A 22,613-nucleotide genomic window follows, 5' to 3' on the forward strand; every position below is an offset into this window, starting at 1 on the left:
GCTATTCAAATCGCCCGTCGTCCGTCCGTATACAATGCTTGTTATCACTATTTCTTAAAAACTGCTGCAGGGATTTTGTTCAAACTTCACATGGAGGGTCCCCTTGGTCCATAGTTGTGCCATACAGGATTTGTGGCTGATTGGAAAAACAAAATGGCTGTCAGGCAGCCATCATTGGTTTTGGCAGTTGAAGATTGTTATCGATATTTCTTGAGAACTACTGAAGGGATTTTGTTCAAACTTCACATGGAGGGTACCCTTGGTCCCTAGTTGTGCCTTACAGATTTTGAGGCTGATCGGAAAAACAAGATGGCCACCAGACAGCCATCTTTGATTTTGGCAGTTGAAGTTTGTTATCGATATTTCTTGTAAAATCTGAAGGGATTTTGTTCAAACTTCACATGGAGGGTACCCTTGGCCCCTAGTTGTGCCATACAGATTTTGAGGCTGATCGGAAAAACAAGATGGCTGCCTAGCAGCCATCTTGGATTTGGGCAGTTGAAGTTTGTTATCGCTATTTCTTGAAAACTATTAAAGGGATTTTGTTCAAACTTCACATGGAATGTTCCATTGGTCCCTAGTTGTGCCATATAGATTTTTAGGCTGATCAGAAAAACAAGATGGCCACCTGGCGGCCATCTTGGATTTTGATAGTTAAGGATTGTTATCACTATTTCTCAGAAAGCGCTGAAGGGATCTTTCTCAAATCTAATATGTAGGTTCCCCTAGGGCCCTAGTTGTGCATATTGCATTTTTGGACCAATCGGTGAACAAGATGGCCGCCAGGCCGCCATCTTGAATTTTGATAGTTAAAGTTTGTTATCGCTATTTCTCAGATAGTACTGAAGGGATCTGTCTCAAATTTCATATGTAGGTACCAATCGGTCAACAAGATGGCCGTCAGGCAGCCATCTTGGATTTTGATATTCAAAGTTTGTTATCGCTGTTTCACAGAAAGTACTGAAGGGATCTGTCTCAAAATTCATATGTAGGTTCCCCTAGGGACCTAGTTGTGCAGATTGCGTTTTGGGACCGATCGGTCAACAAGATTGCCGCCAGGCAGCCATCTTGGAATTTGATAGTTAAAAGTTTGATATCACTATTTCTCAGAAAGTATTGAATGGAACATTCTCAAATTTCACATGTAGGTTCCCTTATGGCCCTAGTTGTGCAAATTGTGATTTTGGGCCGATTGATTGACAAGATGGCTGCCAAGGAGCCATTTTGGATTTTGATAGTTGAAGTTTGTTAATGCTATTTCTCAAAAGGTACTGAAGCGATCTGTCTCAAATTTTATGTGTAGTATGTTTGAAAAAGTTTAAAAAGTAGAGAAAAGATCCATCTTTCCATTGTCAGACATAGATCATTCTTTGGTGGGCGCCAAGATCCCTCTGGGATCTCTTGTATTATTATACCTCATCGATGTATTAGTGCTTCTGATTAGTCAATACAGTATCACGTGATTAAAAACATCGTCATGTCATCTGTAATTGCGCTGCATTGAATTAAATTCCGTTATGTCACCCTCGTAATGTCACCTTCGCGTGAGCTACATCTGGGTAGTCTCTAGATGTAACATACTACTGTTGATGTTTCTAGAGAGGTTCTGAGTAGAAGAGATATGGCGGCTTCAGGACGAATCGTTTGCTTTGGTTAACTTACATTTATACCAGATTATCACCTGATTAAAGGTTATATAAACCAGCATTAATTGAGTGTTATTTAGTATTTCGTAACCATCACTTCATCTCTGTTTCTTTTGTATAATTTTATGGAGACATGTCTGACAGTTTAGACTCTGGGACATGACACGTACTTGTACCTATAGTACTGTACTGGTACTTTCCGTTACTTTAGGCCTAAAGTGTAAATTAACACAGTAGATTACTGCTCAACATTTTCAACATTTTTAATGATAAACAGATTATTGAAATCCACAATATAAGTACCCCACCTTCCCCCTTCATAGCCACAGCTTGGACATATCGGTAATACATGTATGTACATGTAGGGTAATAGTATACCTAATGTATTACTCTGAATACCTGCTCCCGCAAGCTCATGATCAACAAGCTGGGAAAACATAGATGAACTCCAAAACAATAGTTACAACATATACTGTGTGGTTTAAGTGTTTTATGTTATTTCTCACGATTTTAAAGAAATTGCATATGTATCTTGCCTCTACTTAGCATTTTTTTTGGTGCAAACACCGATATTAACCTAGTATGGGCAATTGAAACAGAATATTTTTCAATAAGTCCAATTTGGATATAAACAGTAATATTCGTATAATAAAACAATTGATGCTCTCTGTGATGATGGTTTGACATGACGATTTGCCCACCATCGAGTCGTCATGTCACCCTCAGGCTACACTCTCTAATAGTCAAATCGTCATGTTGCTCCATCACGGGGGCATCAATTGTATAATATTATGTTCCTGCAGGGGCACCCATACTTTACTATTACGTTCCTGGAGCACCCATACTTTAACATGCTTGCTTCAGAAATAAGCTTTTCATTAGAGTGGAAATCTTATAAACGTTGTGATTGATTGTATTTTGGGAGGTTTATTGATTAAAGATTAAGTGAATGGATGGAGATGTTACAACACAGGGTGTTTATCCATCACAGCAACCACAGCTTTGGTAACCAGCGTGTGTGTACAAGCTCAAATTATGTTCAATATAAAAAAAAAACGAAATAAAAACGGCATGTGTATAACAAAGTACAAACAAGATTCCTTTCATGTGATGGTTAATGTCTATGGAAAAATAGGTCGATCATTTGTATTATATCACGACAAATTGCTAAATGCAAACACTTTTAAACATTTGCTATTGGGGAACCCTATACTTTTACAGAGATTTGATATAGTTTAATATTTACAAGGACAAAAAATCATGATTTTCATTGAAATCAACACAATTAATGTTTATATCACTAGTTTATAAAAGTGTATCTAATTGATATATATGTTTCACATATAAAAGTTTTCAACCAGGTGACGTCGGGTCTAGATCTACGAAGTAGTGAACATATTATCTTATCCCTTTACCTTTGGACTGTTACAGTAGTTCAGCCAAGATTTGGTCGGTAGAAGCTGGTGGCTAGCTCACTTATGAATAGCCACAACAGCTTTGACCAATAACATAAGTGTCAGCTTTTGAAGAATCCGGACATGGTCAATGGCATTTATCTGGAATCTTCATATTAATGTTGTGGCCAATCATTTCAATTGGTTATTTTGATGTAATTATGAATATTTTATGTAAAGTTGACTGTTAATGTACCGTATTGCCAATAAACAGATGTTGCTAGACTATACCAATGCGCAAAACTACAAGTTTATATATATGTTAACCAAAACTACAGAATTTCAGTCATGGAAACTGGTAAAAACTAATTAAATGAAATAATGTTTCATTAAAAGCAATTACCAGCAGGTGCTCTCTGCAGTGTGTCATTGGCTGTAGTGTTATAGCACTTATCATGGTAATTATATAGATAGCAAGTTTAGGTTGGTTCAGAGGCGGTTTGCTCTGTGTTATAAATCAAGTACACCCATGTTTTCTGTCAACTTCATACCAGTACAGTGATACCAGTTTAAGTACCATAATTCACTTCTTTAGTAGTGTGAAAAAAGATATAAAGCGTTAAAAGTAATGAAATAATTTCTTGAGTGGTGTTGAAGATAGATTGCACCTCCTTGGTCCTGGATCAAAGTCAGCAAAACGACAGACATGAAACCTCGTGAAAAGTGAACATCTTTGAAGGTGTTACTAGTCAAAAAGAATTGGAAAATGTCAGGAAATGTAACATTGTAAAGAGATGATGTGATTGAAAACTGAAACGTGTTTCTGTAATGAGTTATAGATTGGTTATATTTATATAATATACCAGATTGTTCTTAACTTAGTACACTTAAAGTACTTCAGCTATAGTTAAGTATTGTTTTGTAATGGTAGCAGGACTGTCATGATCATCAGTGATCAGGTAGTTAGCTCAATCGGTAGAACATCAAACTTGAGTTCAGAGGTACGGGGTTCAAATCTCAGTCTGGCCACTACATTTTCTCCTCTCCTGTTACAAAGTTGGTGTTCAACAAAACATGCACTGTGGTGGTATAAGGTTCATGTGTGTCCTCGAAAGTGAAGACTTTGAGAAAGGAGGGAGGAGTGTTGTGGAACTGGACTCGGTCTATGATTCTCGAACAGGTAGCGCAATTCATCACACATTTGATGTTCGGAGGTCCCGCGTTCGTGTTACATAAATAAACATAACACAGTAAAACATGTTTATACCTAACACTTAAAATGAATTTATGGTTATAATGAAGTAATTTTCATTTACCATCATGGTTCCTATAAGATGCCTCTAATATGTGTATGACAAACTATGCTTTTAATGAAGTGATTTTGTTGATCCTCAAAAGGTTCGATAAAATAATATTTTACTGTACTGTATAAATAACATCAAATGAAAACAATTATAATTTTGATTAACAAAACATGTTTGGTATTTAGCTTATAACAGTAAATCTACCAATATCTGCCATGGTCTATAGTAATTACATTTCAGATCACATATTTCACGATCATGATGATATGTGTAATGGGAAGACTTTGTTTTCACAAAATTGTTGAGTTATATAGTTATATTCAAAAGTGTAGAATATTTATCCAAAATAACACACAACATGATCGGAGGGTGATTATTACCAACATCCTGTTACAAAGTGCTGTGTACTGTAACACTGCTTTATGAATGAAGCAGCAGTTCTGATGATTTTCGATAAAGATTTCAGCGATACATAGTTCCGTACCTTAGATGTGCGCTCCCTAAGGCTGTCCTGGGACGCACTGGTGGGCTATGGAATGTACAAGGAATTGGATTTAAAGAAAGAGCTCCTATTTTGATGAGGCTTACTGTAATCTTAGGATGAAGGTTATCATGTTTGGCATTCTGTCAGAATATTTCCTGATATTTACCTACTGTCAAAGTCGGCCATATTATATATGTAATACACAGTTTCATGTGAATAATGCAAGCATAAAAAATACTTTTCTGTTTCTCGGTGCAGTGGCTGTAAAGGAATTTATCAGTAACATAAACAAACAGACCACCGTGTTACCACTATCGAGGGCTTCATTATCAGTGCAGGGAGTGCACATGGTTAGTAGCATAAGGCATATAATGTTCATGTCTTATGTCTCAGATTCAATTTAATGCTCTTATGTTTTAATTTCTGGCTTAACAAAGACAACAACTGGCCGTACATTCCATTTGTGGATTCGTACCAGTTGTACTAGAGTGTTTGTCATGATGTCCGCACCCAAATGAAAGTTTGAATATAAAAGCCAAGTATTTTTTATGTTAACAATAAAATGGATATAAAAGTAATACGTAAATAGTTAGCATACAATGAAATAAATAATCCATTTTATCGTATATATAAACACTCTGACTTGTTTTCAACAAAGAAAGCATTTCGACCACAAATAAAACATCTGAAGTCCGCCATCTTGGATCTAAGTGGTACGTTTCTGAAAACAAACCACTTGTTCATCAGGACAAATATTACTAAGAACATAATCTTAATAGAGAATGAAAGTTTTGAAAAATATTTTGTGTCATGCCAGTATACGTACTGTCAGACATAAAATTATACATGTATATAATTAGGTAAATATGAGCATTGGTTTCTTTTTCTAATTACTTCATTGTGATGGAAAAGAGATAAAAAGGATTGTGGCCTATCACCACTATAGCCTTTCATTTTATATAACTAATACTCGATCACCTTCCATTTCTGGGTTGCCGGTTTGAAACCCATATGGGGTAGATGCCAGGTATAAATATAGGTTGGTGATTTTTCTTCAGGAACTACAACTATGATCCCATTGATAGAATTACTTATACTTATAAGTCATCTCTCAGTCAGCAGGACCAGGGTAAAAATATAAAGTTAAATGTAGTTTATATAGTGTAAACACAATTCTCAGTAGCTAGCTGAATGCATGTTACAGATGTTTGAGTTAATTATCAAGCTTTAAGTTCAACTTTGAGTTTTCACAGTAACATGCATTTCAATTGAGTTCAAGTTAAAGAAATGGCTGGATTTTATGTGTTACCATACTAAACATATTTATCATGTATAAATATACAGCATATACAGATTGTTTATGCAGTGTAAGGGTGTATCCCCCTCCCCTCCACGTTGTTGAATTGCTCTGTGAGTGGCCTGACATTGTAGGGAGGAAGTAACACAAAGTATTTTATTATGACCAAGGTACTGTAGAGCCCTGTTGTTTCTTACTTCAGCCCCATCTTATAACATCTTGATCCATTCAGACAGAGGATCACCCAGCCTGGCCTACCCTATACTACTGAGATTCCCTACTGTGATATTGTTACTCTCAAAAAATATATTTAAAAATCTCACATAATCCCGGAACTAAAATCAGATAAAATGTTAATAAAATGTGTGTTATATACATGAACAGTAAATAAATCCTGCTATTTTACTGTAATCATACTAGTGAACAGAAAGCTATATAATTTGATACAGCGTTGTTGAAGTGGTTACAAGGAGACCAGGTCAGGATGCACCAGGTTTGCGGCAAAGGTTTTATCAAAGCTCCTCACCTATGCTCCACGTTGTTTTGAGTATTTTTGCAACATTGCATGATTCATGGAGACCATACGTTCAAAGTGTTTTGTATTAGTGCTAACAACCCTCTGTATAACCATGGCAACAAACAGAACTCACTTAAAGGTTCATTCTTGAAGGTCAAGGTTAGCTTAATTTCCAATTAGTCTGATTAAGTGGGAAAAGGAAGAGAAGTGTTTCGTGGCTGATCGTGTAACATTGGCTCTATAAGATGGAGAAAGATTTCAGAAAAAGTAAAGAAGTTTGTATGATTGATAAATGTATGAATAAATCAAGCAAGGTGATATTTGTAGCAGATGTGTTCCACAACATAGATTTAGTTTTAATATATAAAGATACCATGTAGATATATGATTGCATAATGGGAGATATTCACCATGACAGGTATGAATTATACTGCTATAGTCATGCAGTCACTGTATGTAACATGTCTTCAGTCACTGTATGTAACATTAAAGGTATTCATCCCATGAACAAGCCTTCAGTGACTATGTAGACCACTTTTATTTAGTTATATAACACTTTATATAACACTATAAATCCCTCACCTTAAAGATCATCTGTAAATGATCACTTTTATAAACTAGATATATAATTACCTACATTTAGAGACCATCTATTATTAAATGTGAATTTAAAGACACCTAAAAAACCTAAGATACCTAATTAATATAAGAAAACCTGTGCTTGGAAACCACCTGTATATAAGAAACCATCTATATGAAAACTGTGCTTAGAAACTACCTGTATATATGAAACTATCTACATAAAAATCTGTGCTTAGAAACTGCCTGTATATATGAAACCATCTATATAAAAACCTGTCCTGAGAAACTGCCTGTATATATGAAACCTTCTATATAAAAACCTGTGCTTAGAAACTGCCTGTGTATATATGAAACCATCTGTATTTAAAACCTGAGCTTAGAAACCACCTGTATATGTAAACCATATATACAATATTTATAAGAATATATAAAAACCTATGTTTAGAGACCATCTTCGATATAAATACTATTCATTGTGCATTTATACAAAACCTATCAACAACATCATTGTAATAACTGTCTATAAGGACGCCTATATATAAACATATGGCGCTAGTAATACCTCCTATAAGGACGCCATATAAACATATGTCGCTAGTAATACTGTCTATAAGGACCACTATATTAACATCTGTCACTAGTAATACCTGTTATAAGGTCGCCTATATATAAACATCTGTCACTAGTAATACCTGTCTATAAGGACCGCCTATATATAAACATCTGTCGTAGTAAATACATCTGTCAGTAATATATCTATAAACCGCCTATATATAAACATCTGTCGCTAGTAATACCTGTCTATAGGACCGCTTATATAAACATGTCGGTTAATACCTGTCTATACGACGCCTTATTATTATAAACATCTGTCGCTAGTAATACCTGTCTATACGGACCCGCCTATATATAAACATCTGTAATACCGGTATCACGTACTAAATCGTAATACCTGTCTATACGGACCGTATTTTCAAATTGAACCTGGGATATATCGGTAGTAATTACCTGTCTACCTGATATATTTACACCCACAAAACCTTAGATACCTAATTAATATAAGAAAAACCTGTGCTTGGAAACCACCTGTATATAAGAAACCATCTATATGAAAACTGTGCTTAGAAACTACCTGTATATATGAAACTATCTACATAAAAATCTGTGCTTAGAAACTGCCTGTATATATGAAACCATCTATATAAAAACCTGTCCTGAGAAACTGCCTGTATATATGAAACCTTCTATATAAAAACCTGTGCTTAGAAACTGCCTGTATATATGAAACCATCTGTATTAAAACCTGAGCTTAGAAACCACCTGTATATGTAAAACCATATATACAATATTTATAAAGATATATAAAAACCTATGTTTAGAGACCATCTTCTATATAAATACATATTCATTGTATCATTTATATCAAAACCTATCAACAACATCATTGTAATACCTGTCTATAAGGACCGCCTATATATAAACATCTGTCGCTAGTAATACCTGTCTATAAGGACAGCCTATATATAAACATCTGTCGCTAGTAATACCTGTCTATAAGGACCGCCTAGATAAAAAAAAAAACATCTGTCGCTAGTAATACCTGTCTATAAGGACCGCCTATATATAAACATCTGTCGGTAGTAATACCTGTCTATACGGACCACCTATATATAAACATCTGTCACTAGTAATACCTGTCTATAAGGACCGCCTATATATAAACATCTGTCGGTAGTAATACCTGCCTATAAGGACCGCCTAGATAAAAAACATCTGTCACTAGTAATACCTGTCTATAAGGACCGCCTATATAAAAAAACATCTGTCACTAGTATAATACCTGTCTATACGGACCGCCTATATATAAACATCTGTCGGTAGTAATACCTGTCTATACGGACCGCCTATATATAAACATCTGTCGGTAGTAATACCTGTCTATACGGACCGCCTATATATAAACATCTGTCGGTAGTAATACCTGTCTATACGGACCGCCTATATATAAACATCTGTCGGTAGTAATACCTGTCTATACGGACCGCCTATATATAAACATCTGTCGGTAGTAATACCTGTCTATACGGACCGCCTATATATAAACATCTGTCGGTAGTAATACCTGTCTATACGGACCGCCTATATATAAACATCTGTCACTAGTAATACCTGTCTATACGGACCGCCTATATATAAACATCTGTCATCTGTAGTAATACCTGTCTATACGGACTGCCTATATATAAACATCTGTCACTAGTAATACCTGTCTATACGGACCGCCTATATATAAACATCTGTCGGTAGTAATACCTGTCTATACGGATCGCCTATATATAAACATCTGTCGCTAGTAATACCTGTCTATAAGGACCGCCTATATATAAACATCTGTCACCTAGTAATACCTGTCTATACGGACCGCCTATATATAAACATCTGTCGCTAGTAATACCTGTCTATACGGACCGCCTATATATAAACATCTGTCGCTAGTAATACCTGTCTATACGGACCGCCTATATATAAACATCTGTCGCTAGTAATACCTGTCTATACGGACCGCCTATATATAAACATCTGTCACTAGTAATACCTGTCTATACGGACCGCCTATATATAAACATCTGTCACTAGTAATACCTGTCTATACGGACCGCCTATATATAAACATCTGTCGGTAGTAATACCTGTCTATACGGACCGCCTATATATAAACATCTGTCGCTAGTAATACCTGTCTATACGGACCGCCTATATATAAACATCTGTCGGTAGTAATACCTGTCTATACGGACCGCCTATATATAAACATCTGTCCTAGTAATACCTGTCTATACGGACCGCCTATATATAAACATCTGTCGGTAGTAATACCTGTCTATACGGACCGCCTATATATAAACATCTGTCGTAGTAATACCGTCTATAAGGACCCCCTATATATAAACAACTGTCGCTAGAGGTCATCTTTATATAAAACTCATCCTGTGTTATAGACCTGTGTGTTATATAGGTACCTGTCTTTATAGTGTGTACTTAATCAGATGTGGGATCAATCAAAAACAAATTCTTTGATAAATCCTTTAAATAATTCTGACAAGAATTTTTTTTATGTGCCAATTTTCTGATATCAACAAGATCAGTTTGTGATATTGTATTATTTTGAAAATATTTGAAAAAGTGACAAAGCATTTTTGTATTGTAAACTGTATCTGACATACATATAGAGATTTATGTAAAGATTACATGTCAATATTTATTCATGTTTCATGCATCATCAATGTCAGGCACTTAAAACATTCATGAGAATTTTCTTTCATGCAAGTGTTTTAAAAGTAAATTATCAATTTCATCTGAAAAACACCATAAATTTACTACACAGTAAATAGTTCTGTTCAAAAGCATTTTCTGGTGTATGGCATGCTTTATGCCAATCTAGGAAGGTGTATTTAAATATATTTTCTGTAACCAAACACATTTAAGGGGTGATCTTATTTCAGCCATTTTTGTGGTGACCACAGTCCTCCAAAATATAAGCCGATTCTTGAATGCGATTAACTACATGAGCTCATTGTGCATAAAGAAGCTTCAGAAAACTTTATCCCCTCAGCTTCATCGTCCCTAGTATGCATGACATAATTTAGATAAGAAATAAATGTATGTCATTACTCTCAGTGCTCAACTTAGAGGTTGAAGCTTTGATCAGATTTATTTCCTGAATGCTATCAATGAAAAAGGCATAGAAGTGCTTGCTTTCCCAGAACTCCTGGATGTACTTTTTCAGGAGTGACAGTAAATTTTATTCATTATTAATCTTTTCCCCTGGTATTGTTGTCTTATCATGTTTGAGTTTTGAATGAAACGTTTTAATTTGTATTCATATTGATGTCCTTTGCTTTTTTAAACACTTCTGCATTATGCAGGGACAGCAGAATTGTGAAACTCTTGTCAAAGATGAAACAGATGGAAAGAGCAAAAGTTTACATCTTGTAAAGGATTAAATGGAAATACTGAGGCAGAATAAGTCACTGATTTGGTTATTTTAAATCTACAGGTACCTGTCCACTCCTCTGTCCGATTGGTCTTCAAGAGCCATATGAGACGGTCAATCAGGAAAGTGACCAATATGCCACAAACGAGGAAGGCCTTGCTGGACTGGGTTAGAGAAGAGCACCATGCAGTCACCTCATTTACGGAGCTGCGTAAGGGCAACAGGATTGAACTGACTGTCGGACCAGGTAAGCTTCAATAATTCGGAACCTATTTGAAAAGATTTGGTATTAATTGTATTTTGCCTCCTACATTTGCATCCATTCTTGTCTTATCACATCCTGGTTTCAAATTGAGACAGACGTTTGTAACTTAATTTTAGTTTTAATTTTTGAAAGATTCTTTAACACATGTTGATAGTAATGATCTATACAATGACTATGCTTATTTTATAGATTTTTTTATGGGAGACAACTCATTATCAAAAGTATAATTATATGGTATTATCAAGACTGGTTTTATATATAGTGAGAATAAATGAGAAATTAATTAATTACTTTTTCCAGTGCCCAATGCCATGCCTACCTGTGAGATAACAGATGAGCAGCCATTAAATGCTGTAGCTCGTATTGAACAGCCTCAGTTACTATCTGGCTGTAGTGCTAGGGGCCATGTCAACTCTAAATCAAGGTAAATATTCATATACTGTGACATAAAACTCGTTCTTGAATACTTTATAACATGAAGAATGTGATAGAGGTCACAAATAATATAGATTTATCAGTATGTGTGATAGAGATCACAAATAATATTGAATTATCAGTATGTGTGATAGAGATCACAAATAATATTGAATTATCAGTATGTGTGATAGAGATCACAAATAATATTTAATTATCAGTATGTGTGATGATAAATTATATTGAATTATCAGTATGTGTGATAGAGCTCACAAATAGTATTGAATTATCAGTATGTGTGATAGAGATCACAAATAATATTGAATTATCAGTATGTGTGATAGAGATCGCAAATAATATTGAATTATCAGTATGTGTGATAGAGATCACAAATAATATTGAATTATCAGTATGTGTGATAGAAATCACAAATAATATTTGATTATCAGTATGTGTGATAGAGATCACAAATAATATCGAATTATCAGTATGTGTGATAGAGATCGCAAATAATATTTGATTATCAGTATGTGTGATAGAGATCACAAATAATATTGAATTATCAGTATGTGTGATAGAGATCACAAATAATATTGAATTATCAGTATGTGTGATAGAGATCGCAAATAATATTGAATTATCAGTATGTGTGATAGAGATCGCAAATAATATTGAATTATCAGTATGTGTGATAGAGATCACAAATAATATTGAATTATCAGTATGTGTGATAGAAATCACAAATAATATTTGATTATCAGTATGTGTGATAGAGATCACAAATAATATCGAATTATCAGTATGTGTGATAGAGATCGCAAATAATATTTGATTATCAGTATGTGTGATAGAGATCACAAATAATATTGAATTATCAGTATGTGTGATAGAGATCGCAAATAATATTTGATTATCAGTATGTGTGATAGAGATCACAAATAATATTGAATTATCAGTATGTGTGATAGAGATCGCAAATAATATTTGATTATCAGTATGTGTGATAGAGATCGCAAATAATATTGAATTATCAGTATGTGTGATAGAGATCACAAATAATATTGAATTATCAGTATGTGTGATAGAGGTCACAAATGATTATTGAGTGTCAGTGGTATTTGTCTCACGAATAAAGATTATTTTGTCAATATCTGATACTTTACAATGATAAAGTGAAAAGGTACTGTCAGTATACACTTCTAATTACACCAATGATAATTCATTATCAATGTTTCTTACTAGCTCATGATACTAGATACTAGTTTATCTATAATATCAAGCTGTTGGTATGTGTTTTGAATTTTGATACTATTGAATTTCACATTTGAGCAAAAGTAGTTGGTTTCAGTTCTTGGTGGTGCAGATATTATAATTAGCATTATTCTGAATGTCATTGAGTGTAACATATTATCGTAGATAACCAGTATTCATTAGCTTTCATGGCAAATTGTTGTAACCAAAATTAAATTAGCTTACCATACACTTCTTTAAGGCTAATGCTGAAGTGAGGCATTTAATACTAGTACACAAAGGTCACATACACATTACAAATACAGAGTGCATATGTCATACATATGTACAGTACTACAGAGTCAGTAAATGCTCAGGGATAAAATATACATCAAAAGCATAACAAAGACCCATTCATTTCGCCTAAACTTGGATTACTACCAAAATCCTTATCAGTTCAAAGAGGAGAAGAAAAATCAATATTGTAATTTTCTTGCTGGTCATGAGGATGATAGATTAGGATGATCTAAATATGTATGTCTCTGACCTACCTGGGGAATACCTTGACCTTGGCAGCATGTTTGTTAGCTCTATTGATTGGATGACCTGGTTCTCGAGTTGTTTACTTGTTACTGCTATCGGGGTCAGGCTCTGCTCAGTGATTGGTCATTCCTGTTGGACTTCATTTGTGATTGTCATTGGTGTCCAGATCAATGATTGTTAGCTATAGTGTGTCTAAATTGGTACAGGAAAGCCGCTGTGATTGACCGATCGTCCATTATTATATGAAGGGCATTTATTCAGAAAAACACTAGCCTAAATCTTTAAAGATTCCAGCTCAGTACTAGTAATTGGCATAAACATGATGAAAACCTGAAACCAAGTTGATAATTTTGATAGAGAACAGGACAACAGTATTCCTATAAAAAGTTATAATGTAACTGATAACACAAGTTTTAGGATCAGGTAATACGTTAGAAATCACAAAAATGTCATCACCGCAAAAATTACAAACTATGCGAAAATGTGACTAATTCACGTACAATATGATACCTGATAAGGTTTGTGCGGGATTATCATTTCTATTGGTGATGGATTGACACTAAAAGAAGATATTCCGCACCAATGTCCTTGTAGCAGAGAGATTACAAAGAGTGACATTCCGTCACCATTAGAGATACTAGTACCACACAAACGTTATTGGGTATCACATGGTACATGAATTAGTCACATTGTAAGGTAATAACTACAAAGATTTGTACAGGTACATATATGTTAACAACTTTAAGACATATATATTTGAAAATATAGCAAAAATAAAAATGTCAACACTGTATCCTTTTTGCTAGGGTTTTCAGGCCTTTAAAGCCATCTTCAGGTGATTGTTAATTTTTTTATTAACACATATATATATATATATATGATATGTGAAATTGGAATTGGGATTTTTTTCAAGTATCTTTCTGTCCTTTCCTTCTTTCTTTACACCGTGCATTATTTTGTCTATACTCTCTCACCTTACCACAAATAGTATGTCAGTCTCTTGGATTCCATCCTTTCATCAAATTGTCATATAATGTATAGCTGGTTATTTTCATGGTGATGATATTTACACAGGTCATTGCTTTGATCATGAAAATTTGATCTTCGAAATATTGAAAAATGGTTGATTGATATCTGTCCGTACATCTAAATCGCAAAAATTTAAAATTATTAAAATAGGGTTTGTTGTTTTTAGATCAAATGGTGAAAATTTTGGTCTTCGAAAATAACTGGCTATGCAGTATAATAGATTTTGGGGAAGTGTAACAAAAGTAGGTCACTGTGAAAGCTACATATTGACTTAATAAAGGTTGGTTCATTAAGTATATATATATTGGTATGACTTGTACCAATATTTGCATTCTCTCAAAACACATACATTTTAACGACATCATTATCTGTATACATGAGAAGTTAAGTCCTGAATGTCTCCAGGTTTTGATATCATACTAAATATGGAGCTTCTTGTTTTGTTTCAGTTTGACATACGTGATTGAACTGGAGAATGTTTACGAAAATAACCCCCAGGAAAAGCCAGTGGAGGTTGAACTTGATATCAAGAGCCCATCAAGAAAGACGGCTAACTGTAATCTGCTGCTCGTCCTTAAATCTCCGAGGTTTGTGATCTGGAAAATCCAAACTAAACGCATCCAAGGAAATCTAGATATTGTGGTAAGTTATATATCTGTTTAACATTAGAAAGTAGTACCGGTAACAGGTGGTGTATAAGTAAAATTTTTATTTTATTGATAGATGATCATTTCATACAAATATAACATATAAATTGTGCCTTGAAGCATGTAAAAATAACATATTCAAATATATTTACTAGGTATATAATATCTATCAAAGAAGTAATACCTTTGGAACACAGGATCCAATAGAATATGAACTGTTTCAAATATCAATATGGGGTAAAGAAGTAATCCTTACCATATAGACTAAATAGATTGTCAAAGATTGTCAAAGGACGATGCAAGGTTTGGGCCATTTTGGGACTCCAAAGCCGACAAATTTTCAAACCTGTTATTTCAAATACTACAGCTTAATTACTTATCACTAAGTTGAACAAATGATGGGTTTTTTGGCCTATAAAGGCCCAAACAGTACATAGTCCTTTTACAATGTAAACATTAAAGATTGTTGAATTTGACAACCTTTTTTGCCTAGAGGTATAGGATTACTTCTTTGCCACATAATCTTCATGATAGAAATACAAAGCCTAGACGCCACATATCTTCATAATATAAATACAAAGCCTAACGCCACATATCCTCATAAATAGAAATACAAAGCCTAGACGCCACATATCTTCATAATAGAAATACAAAGCCTAGACGCCACATATCCTGATAATAGAAATACAAAGCCTAGACGCCACATATCCTCATAATAGAAATACAAAGCCTAGACGACACATATCGTTCATAATAGAAATACAAAGCCTAGACGCCACATAATCCTCATAATAGAAATACAAAGCCTAGACGCCACATATCTTCATAATAGAAATACAAAGCCTAGACGCCACATATCTTCATAATAGAAATACAAAGCCTAGACGTCACATATCTTCATAATAGAAATACAAAGCCTAGACGCCCACATATCCTCATAATAGAAATACACAGCCTAGACGCCACATATCTTCATAATAGTAAATACAAAGCCTAGACGCCACATATCTTCATAATAGAAATACAAAGCCTAGACGCCACATATCTTCATAATAGAAATACAAAGCCTAGACGCCACATATCCTCATAATAGAAATACAAAGCCTAGACGCCACATATCTTCATAATAGAAATACAAAGCCTAGACGCCACATATCTTCATAATAGAAATACAAAGCCTAGACGCCACATATCTTCATAATAGAAATACAAAGCCTAGACGCCTATACACACATCTTCATAATAGAAATAATACAAAGCCTAGTCATAAGGAGAGAAATACAAGAGCCTAGATGCCACATATCTTCATAATAGAAATACAAAGCCTAGACGCCACATATCTTCATAATAGAAATACAAAGCCTAGACGCCACATATCTTCATAATAGAAATACAAAGCCTAGACGCCACATATCTTCATAATAGAAATACAAAGCCTAGACGCCACATATCTTCATAATAGAAATACAAAGCCTAGACGCCACATATCTTCATAATAGAAATACAAAGCCTAGACGCCACATAATCTTCATAATATACAAAGCCTAGACGCCACATAATAATAGAAATACAAAGCCTAGACGCCACATATCCTTCATAATAGAAATACAAAGCCTAGACGTCCACATATCTCATAATAGAATACAAAGCCTAGACGCACAAATATCCCTTCATAATAGCCATGAATAAATACAAAGCCTAGACGCCACATATCCTCATAATAGAAATACAAAGCCTAGACGCCACATCATATCCTTCATCAAAATAGAAATACAAAGCCTAGACGCCACATACCTTCATAATAGAAAATACAAAGCCTAGACGCCACATATCCTCATAATAGAAATACAAAGCCTAGACGCCACATAATCCTTCATAATAGAAATACAAAGCCTAGACGCCACATATCTTCATAATAGAAAAACAAAGCCTAGACGCCACATATCTTCATAATAGAAATACAAAGCCTAGACGCCACATATCTTCATAATAGAAATACAAAGCCTAGACGGCCACATATCTTCATAATAGAAATACAAAGCCTAGACGCCACATATCTTCATAATAGAAATACAAAGCCTAGACGCCACATATCTTCATAATAGAAATACAAACGCATATCCTTAATAATAGACGCCACGCCACATATCTTCATAATAGAAATACAAAGCCTAGACGCCACATATCTTCATAATAGAAATACAAAGCCTAGACGCCACATATCCTCATATAATAGAAATACAAAGCCTAGACGCCACATATCTTTCATAATAGAAATACAAAAGACGCCACATACTAGACGCCATATCTTCATAATAGAAATACAAAGCCTAGACGCCACATATCCTCATAATAGAAATACAAAGCCTAGACGCCACATATCTTCATAATAGAAATACAAAGCCTAGACGCCAACATATCCTCATAAAATAGAAATACAAAGCCCTAGACGACACATATCTCGAAAAAGTAATCATAATCATAATAATATACAAAGCCTAGACGCCACATATCTTCATAATAGAAATACAAAGCCTAGACGCCACATATCTTCATAATAGAAATACAAAGCCTAGACGCCACATATCCTCATAATAGAAATACAAAGCCTAGACGCCACATATCTTCATAATAGAAATACAAAGCCTAGACGCCACATATCTTCATAATAGAAATACAAAGCCTAGACGCCACATATCTTCATAATAGAAATACAAATAGACGCCCACATATCTTCATAATAGAAATACAAAGCCTAGACGCCACATATCTTCATAATAGAAATACAAAGCCTAGACGCCACATATCTTCATAATAGAAATACAAAGCCTAGACGCCACATATCTTCATAATAGAAATACAAAGCCTAGACGCCACATATCCTCATAATAGAAATACAAAGCCTAGACGCCACATATCTTCATAATAGAAATACAAAGCCTAGACGCCACATATCCTCATAATAGAAAACGAAGCCTAGACGCCACATATCTTCATAATAGAAATACAAAGCCTAGACGCCACATATCTTCATAATAGAAATACAAAGCCTAGACGCCACATATCTTCATAATAGAAATACAAAGCCTAGACGCCACATATCTTCATAATAGAAATACAAAGCCTAGACGCCACATATCTTCATAATAGAAATACAAATGCCTAGACGCCACATATCTTCATAATAGAAATACAAGCCTAGACGCCACATATCCTCCATAATAGAAATACAATGCTAGACGCCACATATCATAATTCATAATAGAAATACAAAGCCTAGACGCCACATATCCTCATAATAGAAATAGAACACAAGCCTAAGACGCCACATATCTTCATAATAGAAATACAAAGCCTAGACGCCACATATCTACATCATAATAGAAATACAAAGCCTAGACGCCACATATCCTCATAATAGAAATACAAAGCCTAGACGCCACATATCTTCATAATAGAAATACAAAGCCTAGACGCCATCATAATCTTCATAATAGAAATACAAAGCCTAGACGCCACATATCTTCATAATAGAAATACAAAGCCTAGACGCCACATATCCTTCATAATTAGAAATACAAAGCCTAGACGCCACATATCCTTCATAATAGAAATACAAAGCCTAGAGCCACATATCTTCATAATAGAAAAACAAAGCCTAGACGCCACATATCTTCATAATAGAAATACAAAGCCTAGACGCCACACATATACAAAGCCTTCATAATAGAAATACAAAGCCTAGACGCCACATATCTTCATAATAGAAATACAAAGCCTAGAGCCACATATCCTCATAATAGAAATACAAAGCTAGACGCCACATATCTTCATAATAGAAATACAAAGCCTAGACGCACACTATACCTCATAATAGAAATATACAAAGCCTAGACGCCACATATCTTCATCATAATAGAAATAAACAAAGCCTAGACGACACATATCCTCATAATAGAAATACAAAGCCTAGACGCCACATATCTTCATAATAGAAATACAAAGCCTAGACGCCACATATCTTCATAATAGAAATACAAAGCCTAGACGCCACATATCTTCATAATAGAAATACAAAGCCTAGACGCCACATATCTTCATAATAGAAATACAAAGCCTAGACGCCACATATCTTCATAATAGAAATACAAAGCCTAGACGCCACATATCTTCATAATAGAAATACAAAGCCTAGACGCCACATATCCTTCATAATAGAAATACAAAGCCTAGACGCCACATATCCTTCATAATAGAAATACAAAGCCTAGACGCCACATATCTTCTCATAATAGCCACATTCTCAAATACAAATACAAAGCCTAGAGCCACATATCCTCATAATAGAAATACAAAGCCTAGAACGCCACATATCTTCATAATAGAAATACAAAGCCTAGACGCCACATATCTTCATAATAGAAAATACAAAGCCTAGACGCCACATATCTTCATAATAGAAAATACAAAGCCTAGACGCCACCATATCTTCATAATAGAAATACAAAGCCTAGACGCCACATATCTTCATAATAGAAATACAAAGCCTAGACGCCACATATCTTCATAATAGAAATACAAAGCCTAGACGCCACATATCTTCATAATAGAAATACAAAGCCTAGACGCCACATATCCTCATAATAGAAATACAAAGCCTAGACGCCACATATCTTCATAAATAGAAATACAAAGCCTAGACGCCACATATCTTCATAATAGAAATACAAAGCCTAGACGCCATATATCTTCATAATAGAAATACAAAGCCTAGACGCCACAAATCTTCATAATAGAAAAACAAAGCCTAGACGTCACATATCTTCATAATAGAAATACAAAGCCTAGAAGCCACATATCTTCATAGTAGAAATACAAAGCCTAGACATGGAATAAAAGTTACATATGCATATCAATAAGTGGTTGTTGCATAAGTACTTGCTGAAAGTTGTCATTCTAAATGGATTTTAAACCACGTTGTGGAGACTGATCAGAGATGTGTAACTTTCAGTTTTGTCTAAAATATCATGGTTTCAACTGTCAATCAATTTCTCGAAACTTTAACTTTGATGAGGCCTCCAATAAAAATAAAATGTCTTTCTTTTCTTTTCAGTCAAATGCTGCTGAAGTCAGCATGTTGGGTATAAAGGTGGACAATGCAGGGACTCGCCTGGAAACCATTACTTACAAACGGGAGGGCCTGATACAATGGGTTAACTACCATAATGGACCAGTGTCCCTGTACGCCGGCATCAGTCTCGCTAACAAGATTACGATTACCTTACCACAAATAGGTGAGAATACATCCTTACTCCACACAGGTGAAAATATATCCTTACCGCAAAAAGGTGAAAATACATCCTTATCATACACAGGTGAGAATACATCCTTACCGCAAACAGGTGATAATACATCCTTACCACAAACAGGTAAGAATACATCCTTAAAACAAACAGGTGAAAATACATCCTTACCTGAACAGGCAGAATACATTCAAATCTTAAACAGGTAAAAATACATCCTTACCACAAACAGATGAAAATACATCCTTACCACACACAGGTGAGAATACATCCTTACCACAACAGGTAAGAATACATCCTTATCACAAACAGGTGAGAATATATTCTAACCACAAACAGGTGAGAATATATTCTAACCACAAACAGGTGAGAATATATCCTTACCACAAACAGGTAAGAATACATCCTTACCACAAACAGGTGAGAATATGTCCTTACCTCAACCGACAGAATACATCAAATCTTAAACAGGTAAAAATACATCCTTACCACAGACAGGTGAAAATATATTCTAACCACACACAGGTGATAATACATCCTTACCACACACATGTGATAATACATCATTACCATAAACAGGTGAAAATACATCCTTACCACAAACAGGTGAGAATGCATCCCTATCACAAACAGGTAAGAATACATCCTTCCACAAACAGGTTAGAATACATCCTTACCACAAATAGGTGAGAATACATCCTTACCACAAACAGGTAAGAATACATCCTTACCACAAACAGGTGAGAATACATCCTTACCACAAATAGGTGAGAATACATCCTTACCACAAACAGGTAAGAATACATCCTTACCACAAACAGGTGAGAATACATCCTTACCACAAACAGGTGAGAATACATCCTTTCCACAAACAGGTAAGGATACATCCTTACCACAAACAGGTAAGAATACATCCTTACCACAAACAGGTGAGAATACATCCTTACCACAAACAGGTGAGAATACATCCTTTCCACAAACAGGTAAGGATACATCCTTACCACAACAACCTTACCACAAACAGGTGATAATACATCATTACCATAAACAGGTAAGAAAATATCCATAAGTTTTAAGAGATGATAATACATCGTTCATTAATAAAATAACTGATATATTGATTGTATATTTTTATCCCACCATCATCAGATGGTGGGCTTTTTAAATCGCTTTCCGTCTGTGGTCCATGGTCCCTCCGTCCATTTCAATTCTTGTTATTGCTCTTTTTCAGAAAGTACTGAAGGGATCATTCTCAAATTTCATATGTAGGTTCCACTGGGACCCTTGTTGTACATATTGTATTTTGGGACTGATCGGTCAACAAGATGGCCGCCAGGCAGCCATCTTGGATTTTGATAGTTAAAGTTTTTAATCGCTATTTTTCTGAAAGAACTGAAGGGATCTGTCTCAAATTTCATATGTAGGTTCCCTTAGGACCCTTGTTGTGCATATTGCATTTTGTAACTGATCGGTCAACAAAATGGCCGAGCGGCCGCCATCTTGGATTTAAATAGTTACCGCTATTTCTCTTGGGCCCTAGTTGTGCATAATGTCTTTTGAGACTGATCAGTCAACAATATGGTCAACCGTCTGCCATCTTGGATATCATCATTGAAGTTTGTAATCGCTTTTTCTCAGAAAGTACTCAAGCGATCTGTCTCAAATTTCATATGTTGTATGTTTGAAAAAGTTTGAAAAGCAGGGAAAAGATCCCTCTTTCCATTGTCAGACATAGATCATTCATTGGTAGGTGCCAAGATCCCTCTGGGATCTCTTGTTGTAACAAGCCCTAGATTGTTAAAGGGACATATAATCAATATTGTCATAAAATTATGTTGAAATTGTGTTGCTGCAACTGCAAAATAAACTGTGTGACTTTGTTTAATCTTGCTAATCTTGCTTGTTTGCTCACATAGAACTTTACTGAAAATGTTGTGAAGCGGTATATTAAAATGAATATGTAT

At 34.8% G+C, this 22,613-nt stretch overlaps 1 protein-coding gene across 1 annotated transcript in view; it reads left to right on the top strand.

Moving 5' to 3' along the window:
* The window catches only part of LOC138321135 (transforming growth factor beta receptor type 3-like), an 83,740-nt gene that overhangs the window by 37,456 nt on the left and 23,671 nt on the right, over positions 1–22,613 (top strand). Inside the window, exons 5-8 of the mRNA XM_069264577.1 lie at positions 11,282–11,465; positions 11,784–11,907; positions 15,149–15,341; positions 20,460–20,640. Coding sequence (XP_069120678.1) covers positions 11,282–11,465; positions 11,784–11,907; positions 15,149–15,341; positions 20,460–20,640 — 682 coding nt within the window. The remainder of the gene's footprint in view (positions 1–11,281; positions 11,466–11,783; positions 11,908–15,148; positions 15,342–20,459; positions 20,641–22,613) is intronic.

The sequence above is a fragment of the Argopecten irradians genome, chromosome 4 (genome assembly GCF_041381155.1).
Source record: "Argopecten irradians isolate NY chromosome 4, Ai_NY, whole genome shotgun sequence".
Classification (NCBI taxonomy): domain Eukaryota; kingdom Metazoa; phylum Mollusca; class Bivalvia; order Pectinida; family Pectinidae; genus Argopecten; species Argopecten irradians.